This window comes from Daucus carota, chromosome 5 (assembly GCF_001625215.2).
Source record: "Daucus carota subsp. sativus chromosome 5, DH1 v3.0, whole genome shotgun sequence".
Lineage (NCBI taxonomy): Eukaryota > Viridiplantae > Streptophyta > Magnoliopsida > Apiales > Apiaceae > Daucus > Daucus carota.
The window spans coordinates 2744354-2762373 of record NC_030385.2 but is presented as its reverse complement, the minus strand read 5'-3'; the positions used below and the strand labels follow the sequence as shown (position 1 = coordinate 2762373).

General features: G+C 35.2%; 4 protein-coding genes and 1 non-coding gene across 5 annotated transcripts; 2 read left to right on the top strand and 3 right to left on the bottom strand.

Moving 5' to 3' along the window:
• Positions 1 to 1110: 1110 nt before the first annotated feature.
• On the bottom strand, positions 1111 to 3061 carry LOC108220330 (uncharacterized). The gene is made up of 3 exons (XM_017394069.2): positions 2921 to 3061; positions 2049 to 2205; positions 1111 to 1395 (listed from the first exon to the last, which is right to left on the bottom strand). Exons 1-3 carry the CDS (start codon positions 2921 to 2923, stop codon positions 1349 to 1351), a joined length of 207 nt encoding a protein of 68 aa, XP_017249558.1. The 5' UTR covers positions 2924 to 3061; the 3' UTR covers positions 1111 to 1348.
• An 850-nt stretch (positions 3062 to 3911) lies between these two features.
• Positions 3912 to 3992, top strand: TRNAS-UGA (transfer RNA serine (anticodon UGA)). The gene has a single exon. It is a non-coding gene; the product is annotated as a tRNA-Ser (tRNA).
• A 68-nt stretch (positions 3993 to 4060) lies between these two features.
• On the top strand, positions 4061 to 7605 carry LOC108220836 (mediator of RNA polymerase II transcription subunit 30). The gene is made up of 3 exons (XM_017394702.2): positions 4061 to 4590; positions 7097 to 7195; positions 7350 to 7605. The coding sequence occupies exons 1-3, from the start codon at positions 4216 to 4218 to the stop codon at positions 7446 to 7448; spliced, it is 573 nt and encodes a 190-aa protein (XP_017250191.1). The 5' UTR covers positions 4061 to 4215; the 3' UTR covers positions 7449 to 7605.
• A 211-nt stretch (positions 7606 to 7816) lies between these two features.
• On the bottom strand, positions 7817 to 10370 carry LOC108219749 (non-specific phospholipase C6). The gene is made up of 3 exons (XM_017393256.2): positions 8981 to 10370; positions 8614 to 8790; positions 7817 to 8365 (listed from the first exon to the last, which is right to left on the bottom strand). The coding sequence occupies exons 1-3, from the start codon at positions 10086 to 10088 to the stop codon at positions 8067 to 8069; spliced, it is 1584 nt and encodes a 527-aa protein (XP_017248745.1). The 5' UTR covers positions 10089 to 10370; the 3' UTR covers positions 7817 to 8066.
• A 1906-nt stretch (positions 10371 to 12276) lies between these two features.
• On the bottom strand, positions 12277 to 15420 carry LOC108222329 (CBS domain-containing protein CBSCBSPB5-like). The gene is made up of 13 exons (XM_017396248.2): positions 15259 to 15420; positions 15039 to 15168; positions 14775 to 14945; positions 14548 to 14626; positions 14339 to 14452; positions 14178 to 14244; positions 13957 to 14062; positions 13799 to 13857; positions 13444 to 13553; positions 13234 to 13355; positions 12770 to 12855; positions 12596 to 12685; positions 12277 to 12508 (listed from the first exon to the last, which is right to left on the bottom strand). Exons 1-13 carry the CDS (start codon positions 15331 to 15333, stop codon positions 12314 to 12316), a joined length of 1404 nt encoding a protein of 467 aa, XP_017251737.2. The 5' UTR covers positions 15334 to 15420; the 3' UTR covers positions 12277 to 12313.
• Between the last annotated feature and the right edge of the window lie 2600 nt (positions 15421 to 18020).

Genomic DNA, 18020 nt, shown 5'->3' with positions numbered 1-18020 from the left:
AAAATTTGTTGTTAGAGATGAAAATAATTATCTATGTTTTAAATTATTAGGGTTTAATATTTTATAATATTAAATTTAAGAAATGAACTAAAATACTGTTGGAGTTGCCACTACTTGGAAGCAAAATAAGGCCATAGTTATTGGCTTGCTCACCAATCACCATGAGGCCCCTCAGCAGCATACCACTAACGTAAGTTTTTGGGGCCGTTTGGACAAGCTTAAAAGAAGTGACTTCTTGCTTAAACTAGAGAAGTGGAGCAGAAGTGAGAAGTAAATAAGTGAATAAAGTGTTTGGAAAAGAAGCAGAAGCTGTGAGAGAGAAGTTATGATTCTCAGCTTTTTAAAAGTGTTTCTGCTTCTTTACACAAACGGGTCAAGAAAAGCAGAAGTCAGAAGCAGCTTCTGCTTCTGGTAAACAAACAGGGTTATATGTTTGGTGTTAATTGCTCAAATGCACACAAGTCGATGAAGAGAAAGGACCGACCTCCTAATCTTTGCATCATATTGAAGGCAAAAGACACGAGAGGCTTCCACTGATGACAACTCTACTTAAATCAGCAAGGCAACTTAAAGAAATCTCTACCTGAATCAATAAGGTCTCAGCTATCCTGAAAAATATACTAAAAGCCTCCCTCTCCGAGTAGTAAGCTACTTACTCAACCCTTCTGCACCTTGCAAACTGAAGCCACAAAGTACAGAAAATTCACATTGAACATCAACTGCCTAACTAGTGAGTGGTGATTCAATTCTATTCTAGTTTTTGATAGATACTGCAAAAAACAAAGCAACTAATATCTCTCAGCAAGGAAGGATTTCCCTAAACGACATAAAAAAATAGCCAAATTGGAGAATTTCCAAAAAATAAATAAATTGATTCACTCTTTTAGACTAAAAATACCAACAAACTAAGCAGATGGACTAAACAAAACCACCCCTAATCAATTGCAACAGACTCAACAGCTAGATAAAGTGCAACAGACTCAGAAAAAGAATTAGATAAAGTAGACTCAACATATAGATACGGTGCAACTCAAACTTCCAAAAACTTTATGCTGCGCAAGTAATGAGAATGTTATCTGTGTTCACATTGTTCTGATCAAACAAACAATAGGAACTAATAGACTAGTATTAATTGAGTCGATCGTTAGTGTTCACATTGTTCAGATTCACAAAATATAGGAAGTAACTGAATTGTAATATTAAACACATAATTAAATAAACATTACAAACTCTTGTCACAAAACAACAGTATTCCTAACCAACATTACACAAACTTGAACATAACCATGACAACAGCAAAGCATTGCATTTCCAAAGCCAAGGAACTGTCAAAAGCGTAATTCATCACTTATGCCATGCCTCCACTTGTGGCTGTTCTAATTATCTGGAACAATGCTGGAAACAACAAAAAAAGAAACTTTAGTCAGTTATGTCAACAAATCTTTTGCTTTTCATATATTCGTTCGATGTTGTCACATGTTGATTGAAAATGGTCACATGAGAATTTACTATAGTGAACGACGATTAGAAAAGTTACTCCCTCTTTAATAATATGAGTGAAAATACCAAATATGTAGAAATCTACGTGTGTGTGGTGGTGGTTGGGGGGGTGGGTAAACCAAAACTTGAGATCATTTTAAAGTCCGCAATCAACCTATATTAAAAGCATTTAAGGCATTTCTTGAATTATACACTTATGTTGATTTATAGGGAATCAGGATGCAGATTAAAACTTTTATAAGATTCCATTATTTAGGCCACCTACAAATCTTTATCCGAAAGTACAAAATGAGCTATTATTTTATCTGAAGCAGCACAAGTGACAAGACGAACAGGCTGTTTATTCTTAGAAAACTGAAGATTCTATTGCATATATAATTATTTGTTACAAGGACTAAAATTTATGTTTTTTCTGTTCAGAAAGCATCAGGACTCGATCTAAAACCTAATGATAGTATGATGATAATCAATCCTTGCAAATGCAACCTACTCTGTAGAAAATTAAGTAAGCAAAACATGTGGAACTTGTTAACAAGAGAGCAACTCACAGGATCCGATGACGACAAAGATGAAGAATCCAATGGCGATTGGTCCCATAGGGTAAGAACTTCCTTTCTTTACGGCCGACTCAGGCACTGCACCCCTCTTTTTGATGTTCTTCTCAAACTTCTGCACTTTCCTGTCTGCTAGCCTCTTTGATGTTGTCTGTAACATTCGATAAATCACAATAATCAATACATAAAACATATTCACTAAAAAAATATGAATCATTACAATGTAACCCAACAATTATGCACAACAAAGCAATAGCTGTGTTAAGCACGATGTTGAAAGTTCAAGACCTCATAATTATACACGGAATGCAATAGAAAAAATTACTACTAGAAGATTGAGCTGCTTTCTGGATCAACCAAAACATTGATCTCAACTAAAGCCGTATTCCAGTTACAAATACATTACATACACAAATAAATGACAGAACTAAAATAAGCGCAATTGATCTGCTTAACAGATCAGCCAAATCAATTAATCAGTACAAGCCGCCCCGTTACACGATCAAATACAATCCTAATTCCTTTCCAATTTGTTAACAATCAACCAAATAATTCAAACAATCAACCTAATAACATATGATGCAATCAATCTGCTTTCTGAATCAGCTCAGCCAATGATCGAATTTCATAATCAACTATCAAGCCGTAATAATCACAAACTAACATCACGAATTGATTAACCATTACACAGATCTATTACAACACAATATGGCACACATATCATCAATTAAACACTAAATAGCACATCAAAAGTGGCTGAATTAAGCTAAAACAAACAGATCTAAACAAAATCAAGCGCGAATCAACAGATCTGAAAGGCACAACAGTGAAACGCATGTGTAAAAAGCGTAGAAAGAGTAAATTACCATTTGTATCGCAAGAGAGAAGAAGAGGAGATTTTTATTTATTTAATAAGGTTGTTTTTTCTTCAACTGCTTCTCAATGTGTTTGGAGTCTTTGCAGCGCTTGCTTGTGCTTTATATTGTTGTTCGAAGGAAGGCTATTTTATTTTTTTATTTTGTTTTGTTTTGTTTTATTTCGAAGGGGATGAGAACCGAGAAGTAACGTTGCGTCTCTAGTTTTGACTTGTTCGTTTAAGTATCGTCGAAAACAATATTGGACTCGGTCAACGACGGGTGTAAGTTGTAACGCGCATAGGATAGATTAATCGTAAACTACGTGCTTAAACATTTGGCATTGCTTCCGTTTTTCACATTTGTAAAATTTTAATATAATAAAGAGTTACTCCCTCCATCCAGATGATCCCTTGGATACACAGTTTAAGGTTCATTAACCGCATAGTTATATGATTTATTTTTAAAATTTTATTTTTGTAAATAAATATTTAAATATGAAATTTTTATTTACAAAAGAAAAAATAAAAAAATAAATTTCGGAAGTAGACGGTCAATGCACCTAAAGATACGTGCCCAAAGTCAACGGGGTCATCTAATTTGGGATGGAGGTAGTAGTTTGTACGAGTTTATCCTCTGTCGTCCTAACTTCTGGGTTCGCCCGGGCTCAGCCCGAAAGTTTCGTAGAACAGACTCATTTGTAAGACTATAAGCCTTATTTGTCAAAAAAAAAAAAAAAAAAGAGTTAGTTTGTATAGAATTCGTATCTAAGTTGGAGTTATGAAGTATCAATCAATTTTTTTAATATAGTTATGAATGATATATTTAATTATTAAAATTAATATATAATTTTATCATTATATTTAATAATATATGTGTAGCGATTTCATGTTTTTATAAATCTTTAAAATTCAAAAAATAAGGAATTACGCCAAAAACAAGAAATGACGATATTGCATCTTCACATAACAAATACCATGTTCTGAACAAATTATGTATCCAAGTCGATATGTCCGAGTGGTTAAGGAGACAGACTTGAAATCTGTTGGGTTCGCCCGCGCAGGTTCGAACCCTGCTGTCGACGATGATTTTTTATTTTCGCTTCCCACCTTTTTTGCCCCTTTTTAAGTTTCAATGACTCCTCTTCAATTCACTCTTCAATCAAAACTTATAAAACCAAGAACAAGAACCCATTGAATCATTTTCTCTACCCATCAAACAAATCTCGATTTTTTGCCAAATCTCTCCCCAGCCCACTTAAATTCTCGCCAAATCTTGAGACCCCTTCTCTCCAATCACGAAAATCTATGGCAGAAAAAGAAGAAACCGAGCTGCCACAAACCAGACAAGAGCTAGCAATGGAGGGTCAGAAACAACTAGAAGAAACCATAGAAGCTGGGTTTCAAATCCTGTCTGCTATGAATGATGAGCTCTGTGATCCCACTTTATGGTCCACACCACCTACTTATAATTCCAATTCCAACAGTAACACTACTTCAGCTGTTTTGAATCATCAGTCTTTGAGCAATTCTTCGAATGGGGAGGTTTCGTATGATTCGACAACAGGGTCAGTTGCTCAGCACTTTGAGATGGGTGGTGGTGCTCTTGATGAAGCTAGGCTGAGGTATAAGTCATCTGTTGCCGCGCTTCGGAATCTTCTTGCTGCCATTCCTAATTCTCAGGTACCTCCCCTTGGTAATCTGTATGTGTGTACAAAGATATATTTTTATTGGTGTAGTTGCGATAAAGATTTGATTTTTGTAGGTTGATTACAGTAAAGGTTCAATTTTTGTAGGTTAATTGCTAATCATTTTTTGTTGATGTAACTTCAATCTAGATACAGTATTTGTAGCTTAATTACTATAAAGTATAACCAACATTACACAATCGTTATAGGTTAATACAGTAAGCATATTTTTTTTTATTGATGCAGTTATGATAAAGATTTGGTTTTTGAGGCTAATTAAGATAAAGGTTAAATTTTTGTAGGTTGATTGCAATAAAGATACAATTTTTATTGATGTAAATACGTTGAAGATACCAAGTTCATAGGTTAATTATTATAAGTGTAACCTGCGTTACTGAATCTCAGCATCAGTGTTAATAACCGTTGGTTAATTTTGTTAAAAAAAAACCATTCCGCAGAATTTCTGATATGAGATGGTCAGATGGGTATGGATTTCAGTCATGGAAACGATGTGTGTCTTGGTCCTCTTGGAGTACACATGATGTTGTTTTGTTCCCTTAACAGAGCGACATCATTATTAGATTTGGGTCTGGTGCATAACAGGTTTAGTAATGGGGCTATTGGCGTAGTGGCAAGTGTTGTGTGGGAGAGATAAATACAAGGAGGAATTATTTGTGTATTTCAGCTGCAAACAGGGTTTTGATCGACTATTTTAACTGAAGGTTATTTGTCATTCTGTGTTCTTTGGTTATCTGCTTTACAATTATTGTCCATTTTGGATTGCCGATTATAAGAATATACATTAGGATTGTATTTCTTTTCTGAATACATAATGCTCCCTTGTACTAATTCTGTTACCACTTCAATTTATATAGTACTTCTGCCTCAAATTGCAATCTTAACACTCCATCTTGCTACCAAAAAATTCCTATTCAAAAAAAAAAAAACAAAAAAAAAGTGTCTTTAATATCTCAAAGTTGACGTTTTTACCAGTACTGACCATTGTATATAATTTGATTGTTTCTATTTTGTTAATGATTATAAAGATGCTAGTTTTGGTATATTCATGGCTTGCTTGCTATGTCAATCTACATTGGACTCTTGCTTGGTTGCTTTGAGACACTTCTTAGTTACGAGCTTATAAATTACTAATGAAATACCTATTATTTAGTCATCGACTCTATAAGATTGGAGTTTAACAAAAACTAGTTTTTTTTGTCACATACAAAAACTAGTTTTGTGCAAGTAGTTGTTGTGAATTTACTCCTATAGTATCAAATGAAGATGCTGTTTTTATGCATTACCCAGTAGCCTCTAATTACTATCTATTATGTTAACAACTAGATGAGATTCCAGATTAAACAAAACTAGTTCACTGTAAGGCGTTAGTCTGAATCACTTCTATAAACATCACTGCAGCTTTGTCATGCATAGATTGTGAATCAGACACAGTTTTCTATTATAGGTTGGAAAGTTATCTTTTCCAATTTGGAAATCATTCAAATATTTAACCTTTAAAATATAATATACTTTGGAACCTCTCTCTCTCTCTCTCTCTCACACACACACACACACATTAAGAGAGGAATCAACTTTCCATTTAAAATTCATGTATTAAGAGAAGCGCATAAGATTCATGGTTTGCTAGAGTCGATTATAAACTTTTCAATGAAAGAAGTCAAGTTTATGCCCATGTCCCTTGAGACTTGAAAGGTTAGAAGCCTTGTAGACATGTCTCGGTGCATTCCTCACTTTAACTAATATGTTTCGATATTTTACTATGAAATTTTATTCATAAATATTTAAAATTTATGTGATTATAGTGCCTGTTTGGCAATCCATAAGAAATACTTCTTTTCCAAAGAAGTTGGCTTCTGCTTTTCTTGACTTGTTTGTGTAAAAAAGCAGAAGCGCTTTTTTGAAGTTACAAATGCTAGCTTTTCTCTCACAGCTTTTGCTTCTTTCTCAAACACTTTAATCACTTATAAGTCTTAAACTTCTACTTCACTTTTTTACTTTAATCAAGAAGCACTTATTTTAAGCTCACCCAAACGGCCCCATAATATTGAAAGGATAATATTTAGGCAATAGCATATGCCATATGGTGATATAACTGTAACATAGTATATGAGTATTGTGCTTAAGCACAGCTCTGTTGATAAAATAGGGGGTTTTGGTGACTTGGCAAAAAAATACGAGCTTAGAAGGGGGGTTTGTGTGGTGAGCAACATCTATTTAGTGTGGACATTTTTTCCGTGTTATGTATGACTTGAAAGCTAACAGATAGACTCTATATGCCAATCATGGTTATGTCAAAATCTTCTTGTAGGATCCTATATATATTTGTAGAACGTTGATACACATACTCCTGAAGGATAATTGATGCTGAATTTCAACAATATCTTCTTAAAATGTAACATTAGCTTTATGCTGAATATTGTAAGAGATGTTTGTTGTTTATTTAGAAGTGTTTGTTCCTAATAGTCCTCATCATAATATAGGCTAAAGCATATGAGATGGATTCAACAGACGGTTCTATATCACCTATGGATGAAGATGATACTGAGAAGTTGGAAGAACGTGCTGCTACTTTACGCAAGGTATCACTGAGATGTATTTGTTAGTTTCTATACACAAGGGATGATCAAAACTGTGGAGTGAACTGTGGACTTTCTACAAAGAGAAAATTATCCTTTTTATAGTATAACACTGTTGCATTATTTTTTCCCTGATTGCTTGCTTTGTAATTTATAGGAGCTCGCAAACAAGAACAAGTATCTCAAGGTTCTGATAGATCAGCTTCGAGAACTTATAAATGATGTATCAACCTGGCAAAGTCCATGTTCTGTATGAAGTTGCGAGAGGCATACTTGAATACATGTAGAAGTCTTGGGTTCAAGTATTGTCTTTTATTTATCGCTGGTAGCCCTGTTAAACTATACTTTTTTATTTTATTGAAGAAGTTTTCAAGTGAAACTTAAGAATCTAATATATTTCAGCATGTTGTAGATTTTAGTTCTTACTATGAGTATCTTGGTCATCTTGGTCGATTGTAAAGCACCAAATAGCTTTTGGTTTTAAAAGAATCACGCTATCGGTTTTTGTGTGTGTGTGTGTGTGGTTCTAATCGTTTCTCTTTGGCCTGTAAAACAAGTGACCCCCTAAAAAAATAGGAATAAGAAGAGAATTAAGCTTAAATGGGTGCATTATAGGTAGTTAAGTACACTATTAAGCTTATAATCCATAGACTAAAATGCTCAACTTTTGTTTAGATGAGCCAAAAACACACTTGTTGGAGCTTGGCACATGACAACAACCAAATTAGCTCTTTCTAATTTTACATTCCAAGCTCTTTTAGAGATTAATATAGGATATCGATTCTAGTGAACAATGAAGAGGAATCAACCAAGAAAGATAAGAAAACAAAAAGGCTGGACACTATATTAATACACAAAACTTCTTCTGTATTCATCAATGATGAACCGAGGATCTGGTAGTGAGGGAAGACCTCATATCTACAATGGCAGATTCATCAGCACCCAAGTTGATGGCATCCTTACTTGCTGCTAAGAACCTTGATATGGCACCTTTTACATAGTAGTGAGCTTCTCTCACAGTCATCTTGCTGCTCATTTCATTAGGGAAGCTGCTTAAGAAGTGGTCACCATTAAGAACACCAGCCAGTTGGACTATTTCACTTTGAAACTCTGATAAATGCCTATCTTCATCTGCCTCTGTGGTTCTTAAAGGTGTCACGTCTGGCAAGATCACTGCAGCCAAATGACATACGTAGAAGCACTAAGTTTGAATGTCCTAATGTTAAACAGCTACATTTTGGCATAATATAAGCTTCTTAATAACATTTTCTAGATAGAGTATATAGACTATGGTGATAGTCATTTGCTCTGTTAAAATTATGCTTCACGGGATCCGTGGGAGACTGGGACGTGAACATTAATTGTAGAGCTTAAACGTGAAGAGCCAAGTACTATAGAGTGCTTAATGATAGGATACTTACCGGGGCAATCAGTTCTAGGAGAGGTTAATTCGCCAACAACCGCTTCAAATGTGCCAGCCCAAGCATCTCTGTGTGTCAAAAAGTTGGAAGAGAGGCTGAACATTTTCTTTATGGTAGCTGGGATTGAAGAGTGCTCAAACTCAGAGTTCGGAGTTGGTCCTTTTGGCCTGCTTATCACTGCATAAGCAGCAGAAATGACACCAAACACGGAATCAAGAAATTGATATTTCAAGACTAGACCTTCCATTCGTCTACATATTAAACCAGCCAAATGACAATCTATGATAGAAGTAGCAGCATTCTATATACAAGGGAAAATGAAAATAATAAGTGCCCAAGACTATACTCCTAATTGACTTGAGCTTACCGGTTCCTTTCTTGATCCAAGGAGACACCATGATTGTTGGAACACGAACACCAAGCCGATCAAACTTAAAGAAAGAAGGTGCAGGACCTGTATTGCCATCAGGACTAGGAACATTAACATATGGAGTTTGGACATGATCATAAAATCCACCATGCTCATCGTAAGTAATGACCAAAAGTGTCTCATTCCACTGAGGACTCGACCTTAATGCTTCATAAACTTCCTTCACCAGTTTCTGTCCATTAGCCACATCATGCGAGGGATGATCATCATTAGCTGAATTACCCTTTAAATCAAAGTACCTCGGCTCTATCACTGTCAAGCTAGGCAAGTTCCCACTTTTAGCATCTTTCTTGAACTTCAAATCGTAATCATGGAACTTAAATATGTACTTCAATTTCCTCAAATTTCTATAGAAAAGAGTGGTAGGTATATTTTGATAGTAAATCCCAAACTCCTTATTGTCAGCAAACAGGGAATCAAAAATTGTATGCTGAGGGTACCCTGAAGCTAATTGCTTCTTCACATGGCTTGTTGATCCATGAGAAGTAGCAGAGTACACAAACAACCTATTAGGCTGAGTTGGACCAGGAATCGAAGAAAACCATCTATCAAAAACCGCGAATTCGCGTACTAATGATGCAAAAACAGGCAAACTCTGAGGCTTAAAACCTTTCATAACTGTCTGTGACAAATTCTGTGACACTGACAAGGCTTGTTCAACAAAACCAGACATTGAAGGAATGGAGCCAGAACCAAATACCTGTTGCTCAACAGCTTCAAATGTGTGACCAGGATCTGGATCCACATACTCAGCATCATTAGTATAGCAGATTGTTCCTGCTTTTTCGCCTTTCTGCTTTGTCGAAATGGAGTTGCATTCTTTCCCTGTGACACCATTGATCCTGGGATTTACTGAGGTTTTCATCCAACCAAGCATATGATCAAAAGATCTGTTCTCCAGTACTAACACAACAATTGTTTTAATTGGTTGTGTTGCAGCAGCATCACTAACATAAATGGTAGGCTGAAAAACATTTGAAAGAGTGAGAATAATGAAACAAACTGTGGATAATGTAGATTTTTCTTTAGTTCTTGATGTTCCCATTTCTTGATTTTTGTAAAGATGCAAACTTTAAGGTCCAAGTTAAGTGGGTTTAGTATCAAAAACTCCTACAGAATAGTGCTGGAGGAGATGTTGGATTAGAACATGTCATATGTCATGCAGACCATCTCCATCTCTCTGTAGATGAATGTGTGAGAGTGGGAGAGAGAGAGAGAGATTGATTGATGAAGAAGGGGAGAGATGGAAGTAAACTAGTGGTTTTGATGACTTTGAGAATGGCGGTGGGGAACAAGAAGACAAAGAAAGTAAAGCAGGTTCTGTTATGAGGGGCTCAGAACTTTAAGCTTTATGTTACTTAAGTTCTTTGTACCTATGTTAATAAATAAACATATAAATATTTCTGTAAATATTGTATATTATTTATTTAATACTAAAAAAAATTATATAAATATAAATATTTTCCCAAAATAATCATCCTAATCGTAAGTAATGGTAATCCATGTTTTATAACTGGCCTGATCGAATCTTATTAATCTGATTAATTTCTGACTCATAATTATTCCGTATTTTCATTGATCAAGTCCGATTCACGTTTTTTATGACAATGGAAATAAGTGGTAGTTGGAGTGCAAAACAGAAAAAATTGGTAAAAATTACCACTATAATTCTAAAATACTGTAACCTCCAAATTAGAAGCAAGTTGCATGTCGTCATTTACCTAACATTTGTCTAATCCTGTCACGGGATGGAATTTAATTTTTAATAAACATCCTATAGAGCTAGGTTTTATTACAAAGTTATTTGTATCTAATGTCTGGTATCTCTTCCTCTCTGTTGCTTTTATATGGGTGCATATAATGCAAGAACTAAGAAGGCTTGATACCCAAGCTTCTCATCAAGAAGATGCAACACCATGCAGGCCAGGTATTCATAAGCAGTATGCATACTTAAATTTAAAAACACTGAGTTAAACTATTCTTTGTGGAAGGTAAAGATGAATTTGATCTTTCCTTAACATCAGAAATCAGAACTGTCTTGTTTTTTCAATTTAATAACTCAAGTCTAATTGTGACTTTAAGCCGATCAAACTTAAAGAAAGAAGGCGCAGGGCCTGTGTTGCCATCAGGGCTAGAAATATTAACATAAGGAGTTTTGACATGATCATAGAATCCGCCATGCTTGTCGTAAGTAATGACTAAGAGTGTCTTGTCGTTCCACTGAGGACTTGGCCTTAATGCTTCATAGACCTCCTTCGCCAGTTTCTGTCAATTAGCTACATCCTGCGAGGGATGATCATCATTAGCCGAATTCCCCTCCAAATCAAAGTACCTTGGCTCAATCACAGTCAAGCTAGGCAATTTTCCATCTTTAGGCTTTTTCTTCAAATCCGAGTCATAGTCATGTGGAACTTAGATATATACTTCTATTTCCTCAGTACAGGCAAATTCTGAGGCTTAAAACCTTTCATAAGTGTGTCTGACAAATTCTGTGACACTGACAATGCTTGTTCAACAAAACCAGACATCGAAGGAATAGAGCCAGAACCAAATACCTGTTGTTCAACAGCTTCAAATGTGTGACCAGGATCTGGATTCACATATTCAGCATCATTAGTATAGCAGATTGTTCCTGTTTGTTTGCTCTTCGGCTTTGTTGAGATGGAGTTGCATTCTTTTCCAGTAACACCACCGATCCTGGGATTTATTGAGGTTTTCATCCAACCAAGCATATGATCAAAGGATCTGTTCTCATATACTAACACAACAATAGTTTTGATAGGTTGTGTAGCAGGCTAGCAGCAGCACTCACAACAATGGTAGGCCCAAAAACATTTGAAATAATGAGAATCATAAAGAAAACTGTGCAGTATGTAGACAATGCTTTAGTTCTTGATGTTCCCATTAATTGAATATGTAAAGATGCAAACTTTGAAGTTAAAATTCAGTAAATTTGGTTTCAAAAACTCTTAGACTATAGTGCTGGGGAAAATATTTGAATTAGATATGCTAAAAAGTAACGACAATCTTAAAAAAAAAAATAGAAGCAAGCTGCAACTCTCCACTCATCTAATATTTCCACTTAGCAAGCAATAATGCAGTGGGAAAATTTTCCAAAGCAAAGATATTAAAAGAATATGATCAATACATAGACTAAGAATCAAGGCAACTATACAGCTTTCTATACATCACTTGAATAACTAGTTTGTGAGGAACTCAGCTCCTCAGCTCCTATAAAGTCATTGATAAATAAAAACATTCTACAATAAATCAGTTTCTAGCTCTTCGTAAGTATGCAAGAACCCCAAATCCGACAACCAATACAGTCCCTGCTGCAACAATGTAGTATATAGGAGCCTGTGATGTAGAGGCCCGCGATGCATTTGCTTTTCCATAGCTCATGTTTCTAGCAGCCCTCTTGGGACGAGGTGTTGTCACTGAATACTCTAGATGCAGCCTCAGTTCCTGTCGTGATTAGTTACTAACGAGTCAGGTTCTGCTATTCACAGTGCGGGGAAAGGATCTGCTGCATACTAAATCAAGAAAACATACCTTTAAACCTGTTGATCTTGCATACTCCAAAGCATCCACCAGATCACTATCTGATGCAAGTATGACTCTGTCACGGTCTTCATCCTCATACTGCAAAAAAGAAAATTGGTCAGAAGAAACCATTTTTGAAGAATATATTACCAATCCACTGTAAATTTGTGCTCCAGTATATACCAAAATATTAGGCATGTTGGCGCGGTCAATGTCATCTCCGACTCTGTGTATCAAGGCATTTACCAGTTCTGACATTCTTCGGGTTTCTACCACATGAAAATAACATCCATAATTCACTTCACGAGAGCTGTCCATATATATTTCTTAGACTGATGGAAAAGATAAAGAAAAGAAAATATAGACAAAACAATTGGAATTGATTTCTGAACAATTATCACCCAGATGCTTAATCAAATTTTCTCTATGTCAGAGGAGACTCCCCTGAAAATGTTCTAGAAAAGAATTCCTGTTCGCCTGATTTTCTTCAGTTCAGTAGTTTATGCCTAAAATTGAATATGCTTTAATGATACACCTCAACTGTAAAGTTTACCCGGATCTTATATTCAAATCACATGTCGAATACCTCAATTTTACAAGTAGCAACAAGTAATTCCCAGTGTAAAAAACAGTACAAGTCCACATACCACAACTGAACCTATGCATATGCCCCTTTCTATCTTGAATCTTGAAATTAAAAGTTGTATTCATCTGTGAAGGATTTTTCCCTATCTCTGTTCCTTCATTCATCAGTTTCGTCGAAGTCTCACTGCAGCGACACCAGTACATTGTAAGATAAATGTAAAGAAATCAGCAGCATGTTAATATATCCTCAGAATATATTATATAGTTATAACCTCCGCGTATCTTCATCATCATCAGTGAGGGGGCTTAAAGACATTACATGGTCCCAAAATTTTTGCATCATGCTGCTCGCAGACTCACTATTAACCCCGGAATTTCCCACCTAATCAATTCATTAAAATAATGACACCATGTATACTCCAGATATCAGAAATAAGATATCAAGTTTTTTATTTTTAACTTTTTGGAACTATTAGCAAGTAACTGTAATATCCGAAAGCTGAATATAGAATCATGCAGAGTAGCTTTACTGAAGACTTTTTATCTAGCACACGCATGAGACATCACCCACATAAAGGAAATTATTAACCTTCTACTGGTGCCATAGATGGAGAGAATTCAACTTACAGTGGCAATAGCAGCATGAGTGATATTAAGTACATCAACGACAGCAACAACAACTCCATCTACATTAAATTACAAATTACCCGGGAACATAAGAATTGTGTCAATAATTTCTTGAAGTTCCTATTCAATGTTTAAGCCTGCATTAGATATATACAGACCTCTGTCAACAACTGGAAGGTGTAAAAATTTTCCATCATGCATGGTATGCAGTGCGTCGACAATTGGTGTATCAACTGTTGCACATTCTGGGTTCGGGGTCATAACCTACATTTATTTTAGAAGTCGAATCAATTACTTCCATGACAGGAAAAACATAAGTGGTCACACCATTAAAGAACTTATCCCACACACGTGTTCACTTAACTAACTGGATATTTACCATGTCCACGAAAGTAGCCTCAGGCTGAAGGTCTTGTGCAATAACGCGCATTAGAATATCCTTTGACCTGACAAAAACAGAATGTGAAAGTACTTCATTCTGTTTCGAAAGCACAAAGCAATGGAAGAAAGATACGAAGATGCAATGAAGAAATTTTTTACGTCAGAATCCCCTGTAGTTTTCCATCAAGTGTTACAACTGCAGAGGCTGCTTGGCTTTCAAGCATCTTCTTTGCTGCCACTACTACTGTATCTGTTGGTAAGAGAGCTACGATCCTGGAATTGCCACAATCAGTTTGCAATATGTATCCCCAAGCAATGATATAAGTGCTAATCAGGAATGGGGAAATAAAAGTAAAGATATTACCTACTTTGTATTGGAAGAAATGGTTGTAGACAGGGATGGCCTTAACATTCTCTCCCGGAGTGTCTCGATGAATGCATTTTGACCTACAAAGCGCACAATTACTTGACTGACAGATTCACCAGAAAGTACTGACTCGAAAATTATTTAATATTAATTCTTCAAGCATGAAAAATCTTAAGTGCTTGGGGGAAAACCATCTCCAAATCTTCATCACCAACCATAGACACTAACCACATATTTGTGTCCCCAAGTGTTTCTCAGCACCTTCAACAGCAGCCGCCATTAACTTTCCCCTTTCAGCAACTCGTTCCATACGAATAATAGCATCATGCAGACATTTTGCTATATCAAGTAAAGCAATTACTTCTCCTTTCTCCACTACAGGCAGATGTCTGAATTTCCCTGCAGTACATATCAAGGAACAGAATATTTTTTATGAGTACTTGTTTACAGGCAATGTGGCTTTCGGATCAATATTCAATACTGAGTACTGACCATTCACCATCTTCTGCAAGGCATCAACAGCAAGGGTATCCGAAAGCACAAAAACCGGTTTCCTTGTCATAACCGTCGCAACTGGATCTTCAAGACTGATCCCATGTGCAATAACTTTTGTTGTCACATCCTTCAATCACCAGATGACTAATAGGTGAGATCAGAACCTATAATAGGTCCATTGTATGATGCTATAACACAGAAGTAAATGAACTAAAACCTTGTCTGTAAGGATTCCACACAGTAGTGCATTTGAATCAGTGAGTAGCAGGGCATCAACTCTACGAGCTGCCATCCGACAACATGCTTCACGAATGGTTGTCGTGTCAGGTACTGTCAGGGCCTTTGAAAGCCGCAATCTCTTAACTGTGCGCTCTCCACCTACCTCACGGCCTCTGATCAAATAACACTTAATATTTACAGAATTTAAATTATTATCACTGACAAGATGTTTGGTATTCTTGCTCCTCCTAGTTGTTTAAATATCATATAAATAGTTATGATTCCAAACAATTATAATTTGAAAACGGATGACGAATTAGTCTTTCTAAAACCTCTACAGGAAGTCGAGATTTCAGACCTTTGTGAAGTCATGCTTGCAAGCATGAGCGAATCTAGTAAGAGGCCTGATCCTAAATTTTTTTTGAGGCACTGCCAGAAAATTTGAAAATATATATGTGTTTTTCGAATATTTGCTTGGTGCCCCATAAGAAAACAGTTCTAGATCCGCCCCTACTTGCAAGACACAAAATGTTGTCGATGGAAATTTTTGTTTATTTTTGGTAATGCAACATAGAAAATTATGCATGCTTGGAGTACGTACAGGGAACGGGAAGAAGAGAGACCCCTTCTACTAGATTCATGTCCTCCTCCATGTTCAGAAGATCTCCGCTTCACATGCTTCATCGACAAACTTCTGCTCCCCGCCATATCTCTTCAATCTCTCCCTATATATGACATTTCACAAATTAATAAATGCAATGATCAAATCGACATTTCATCATATAATTAGCATATAGAAGTTTATGTATCATTAGATCAAATCACTATTTATCATGCATTACACATCAAGTGAATAGGCAGATTAGTAAAGGTGGTGGACCTGATAGGCCCTGAAATTAAACGGCAAGAATTACGCCGGAGCGGCAGGTGAACAAATCGGAGGGAGCATGCAAATAGAATTGTATTCTTGATTTGTCAGGCTAAAAAGGAGGGGACCATATTGCTTGTCTCCATGGTTACTATTCTTCAATTAACTAAAATTAAAAATTTAGAAAAACTTTTGATAAGAGCATCTCCGATAAGTATACAGTAAGTGAAATTATCATTAATATTTTAGATTGTTATAATAAAATATATTAGTTTAATCTGATAGTAGGTGATACGTAATCTTCTACCTGATTTTTTACGGCCTGAAGAAATATAATCATAAGGATTGCGATGGTTGGAATGACATTTTCAAAACATTAATTATATTTTTTATTTTTCAACCGCAATTCACTTTTTGTTTTTCATGATTGTGCTTGGTTTAATAAAAAAACAAAATAATAATACTCTCCCTTTCAAAATAATAACAATTTACTTTGATACGAGACAAATGGTTCAAATTTGATATAATGGAATGAATAGTTTGTTCTGCATTATTATCTATAAAATCAATAAAGACTTAAATTTTACATAATTGAATGAATGAATTACATAACACCGTCTCAATTCATCCCAGGATGTGATATGATTTCGAAGAATGAATCGGATATTGACAGTTTCAATAGAATTTCATTCTTAACAAAAATCCATTTCTTAATTTGTTTATGCAATATATATAAAGATGAGATTCATGTATACTGTGTTATATTAAATAATATTCATATAAATCAAATTTAAAATAATTTTAAAACTCGAATCAAATATCAAATTTTAAATTTAAAATAATATATAATGTGTTATTGAAATATATAATAAATAATCTGATCAAAATATCCCAAATTGATATACTATTTAAAAAACCAAATCAAATCAAACATACTCAGTATATCCCGCTTAGAGTAGGTCTGAGAAAGGTTAGAGTAGGTCTGAGAAAGGTAAGATGTACGCAGACCATGCCCCTACCCTTAGGGGCTGTTATTGTATCGTGACTTTTAATGACAAATTTTGGGAGGACGACTTTAATGGATTTTATAGACTTTTAATGACTCTCGTTGACTTCTTAAGATTTCAAAAACAATTCATGACTCCCGAGACAATGACATTTAAAAACTTTAACGGACTTTTTTTTTTACAAATTCATAACTTTGAAATACTTTAATAGACTTTTATTAAAATCATAAATAGCCTCTCTGAAACCCTCTAGACATTTTGCTATACCCTCTCGATCTTCTGCTATACCCAAGTTGGGTGTATATACTATAATACTGTTTACTGAATCATATTTATAAACATAATGTTAATTAATTGTGACCTTGTATCAGATTTTCGTATTCACTTTTGATACTATAAATTTACGGATTTTAGAGTTCGAGAATTATATGTTTTTACTCTTCATATTTAATAATGATGTGTTTTGATACCATAAACGGACTGATATAGCTCAAGTACGTAGAGTTGTTGGAAGACTGATCATGTTGCCTTTAATACTGCAACATTTTTGGTCTACCCAAGTAGTGCTTCTCGTCGATACAGAATTCTGCTTCACTTGATTCAGTCACTATATGTGGATTGTTAGGCTTGAAAGTGTACGGATGTTTAATTGGTAGGTATGGCCTTTGCATGGCATATATGCCTGGTAGGCTCTGAATGTAGCTGAATTTTCGTTGTATGCTTATAAGAGCATCTCCAACGGCGTTGGCTATAATCGTTGGTTAAATAGAACCTGTAAGACATTATGTAAAATTTGCTGAACCTGTAAGACATTTTGCTTCAATGGTATTGACTATATTAGTTGGCTATAATTTAAAAATAGTATGTTATTAATATTTTAGATTG

What these genes read in the sequence shown, in the direction of transcription:
- LOC108220330 (XM_017394069.2), bottom strand. An exon ending in CTTTGTCGTCATCGGATCCT is followed by an intron (nt 1,396 to 2,048) that starts GTGAGTTGCTCT and finishes TGTTGTTTCCAG; the next exon opens with CATTGTTCCAGATAATTAGA.
- LOC108220836 (XM_017394702.2), top strand. Translation starts at nt 4,216, where the DNA reads ATGGCAGAAAAAGAAGAAACCGAGCTGCCACAAACCAGACAAGAGCTA. An exon ending in CTGCCATTCCTAATTCTCAG is followed by an intron (nt 4,591 to 7,096) that starts GTACCTCCCCTT and finishes ATCATAATATAG; the next exon opens with GCTAAAGCATATGAGATGGA. An exon ending in GTGCTGCTACTTTACGCAAG is followed by an intron (nt 7,196 to 7,349) that starts GTATCACTGAGA and finishes TGTAATTTATAG; the next exon opens with GAGCTCGCAAACAAGAACAA.
- LOC108219749 (XM_017393256.2), bottom strand. Translation starts at nt 10,088, where the DNA reads ATGGGAACATCAAGAACTAAAGAAAAATCTACATTATCCACAGTTTGT. An exon ending in TTGGATCAAGAAAGGAACCG is followed by an intron (nt 8,791 to 8,980) that starts GTAAGCTCAAGT and finishes CTGCTTATGCAG; the next exon opens with TGATAAGCAGGCCAAAAGGA. An exon ending in TCCTAGAACTGATTGCCCCG is followed by an intron (nt 8,366 to 8,613) that starts GTAAGTATCCTA and finishes ATTTGGCTGCAG; the next exon opens with TGATCTTGCCAGACGTGACA.
- LOC108222329 (XM_017396248.2), bottom strand. Translation starts at nt 15,333, where the DNA reads ATGGCAGCTCGTAGAGTTGATGCCCTGCTACTCACTGATTCAAATGCA. An exon ending in ACCATTTCTTCCAATACAAA is followed by an intron (nt 14,453 to 14,547) that starts GTAGGTAATATC and finishes TGGCAATTCCAG; the next exon opens with GATCGTAGCTCTCTTACCAA. An exon ending in CCTTCCAGTTGTTGACAGAG is followed by an intron (nt 13,858 to 13,956) that starts GTCTGTATATAT and finishes AATTTAATGTAG; the next exon opens with ATGGAGTTGTTGTTGCTGTC.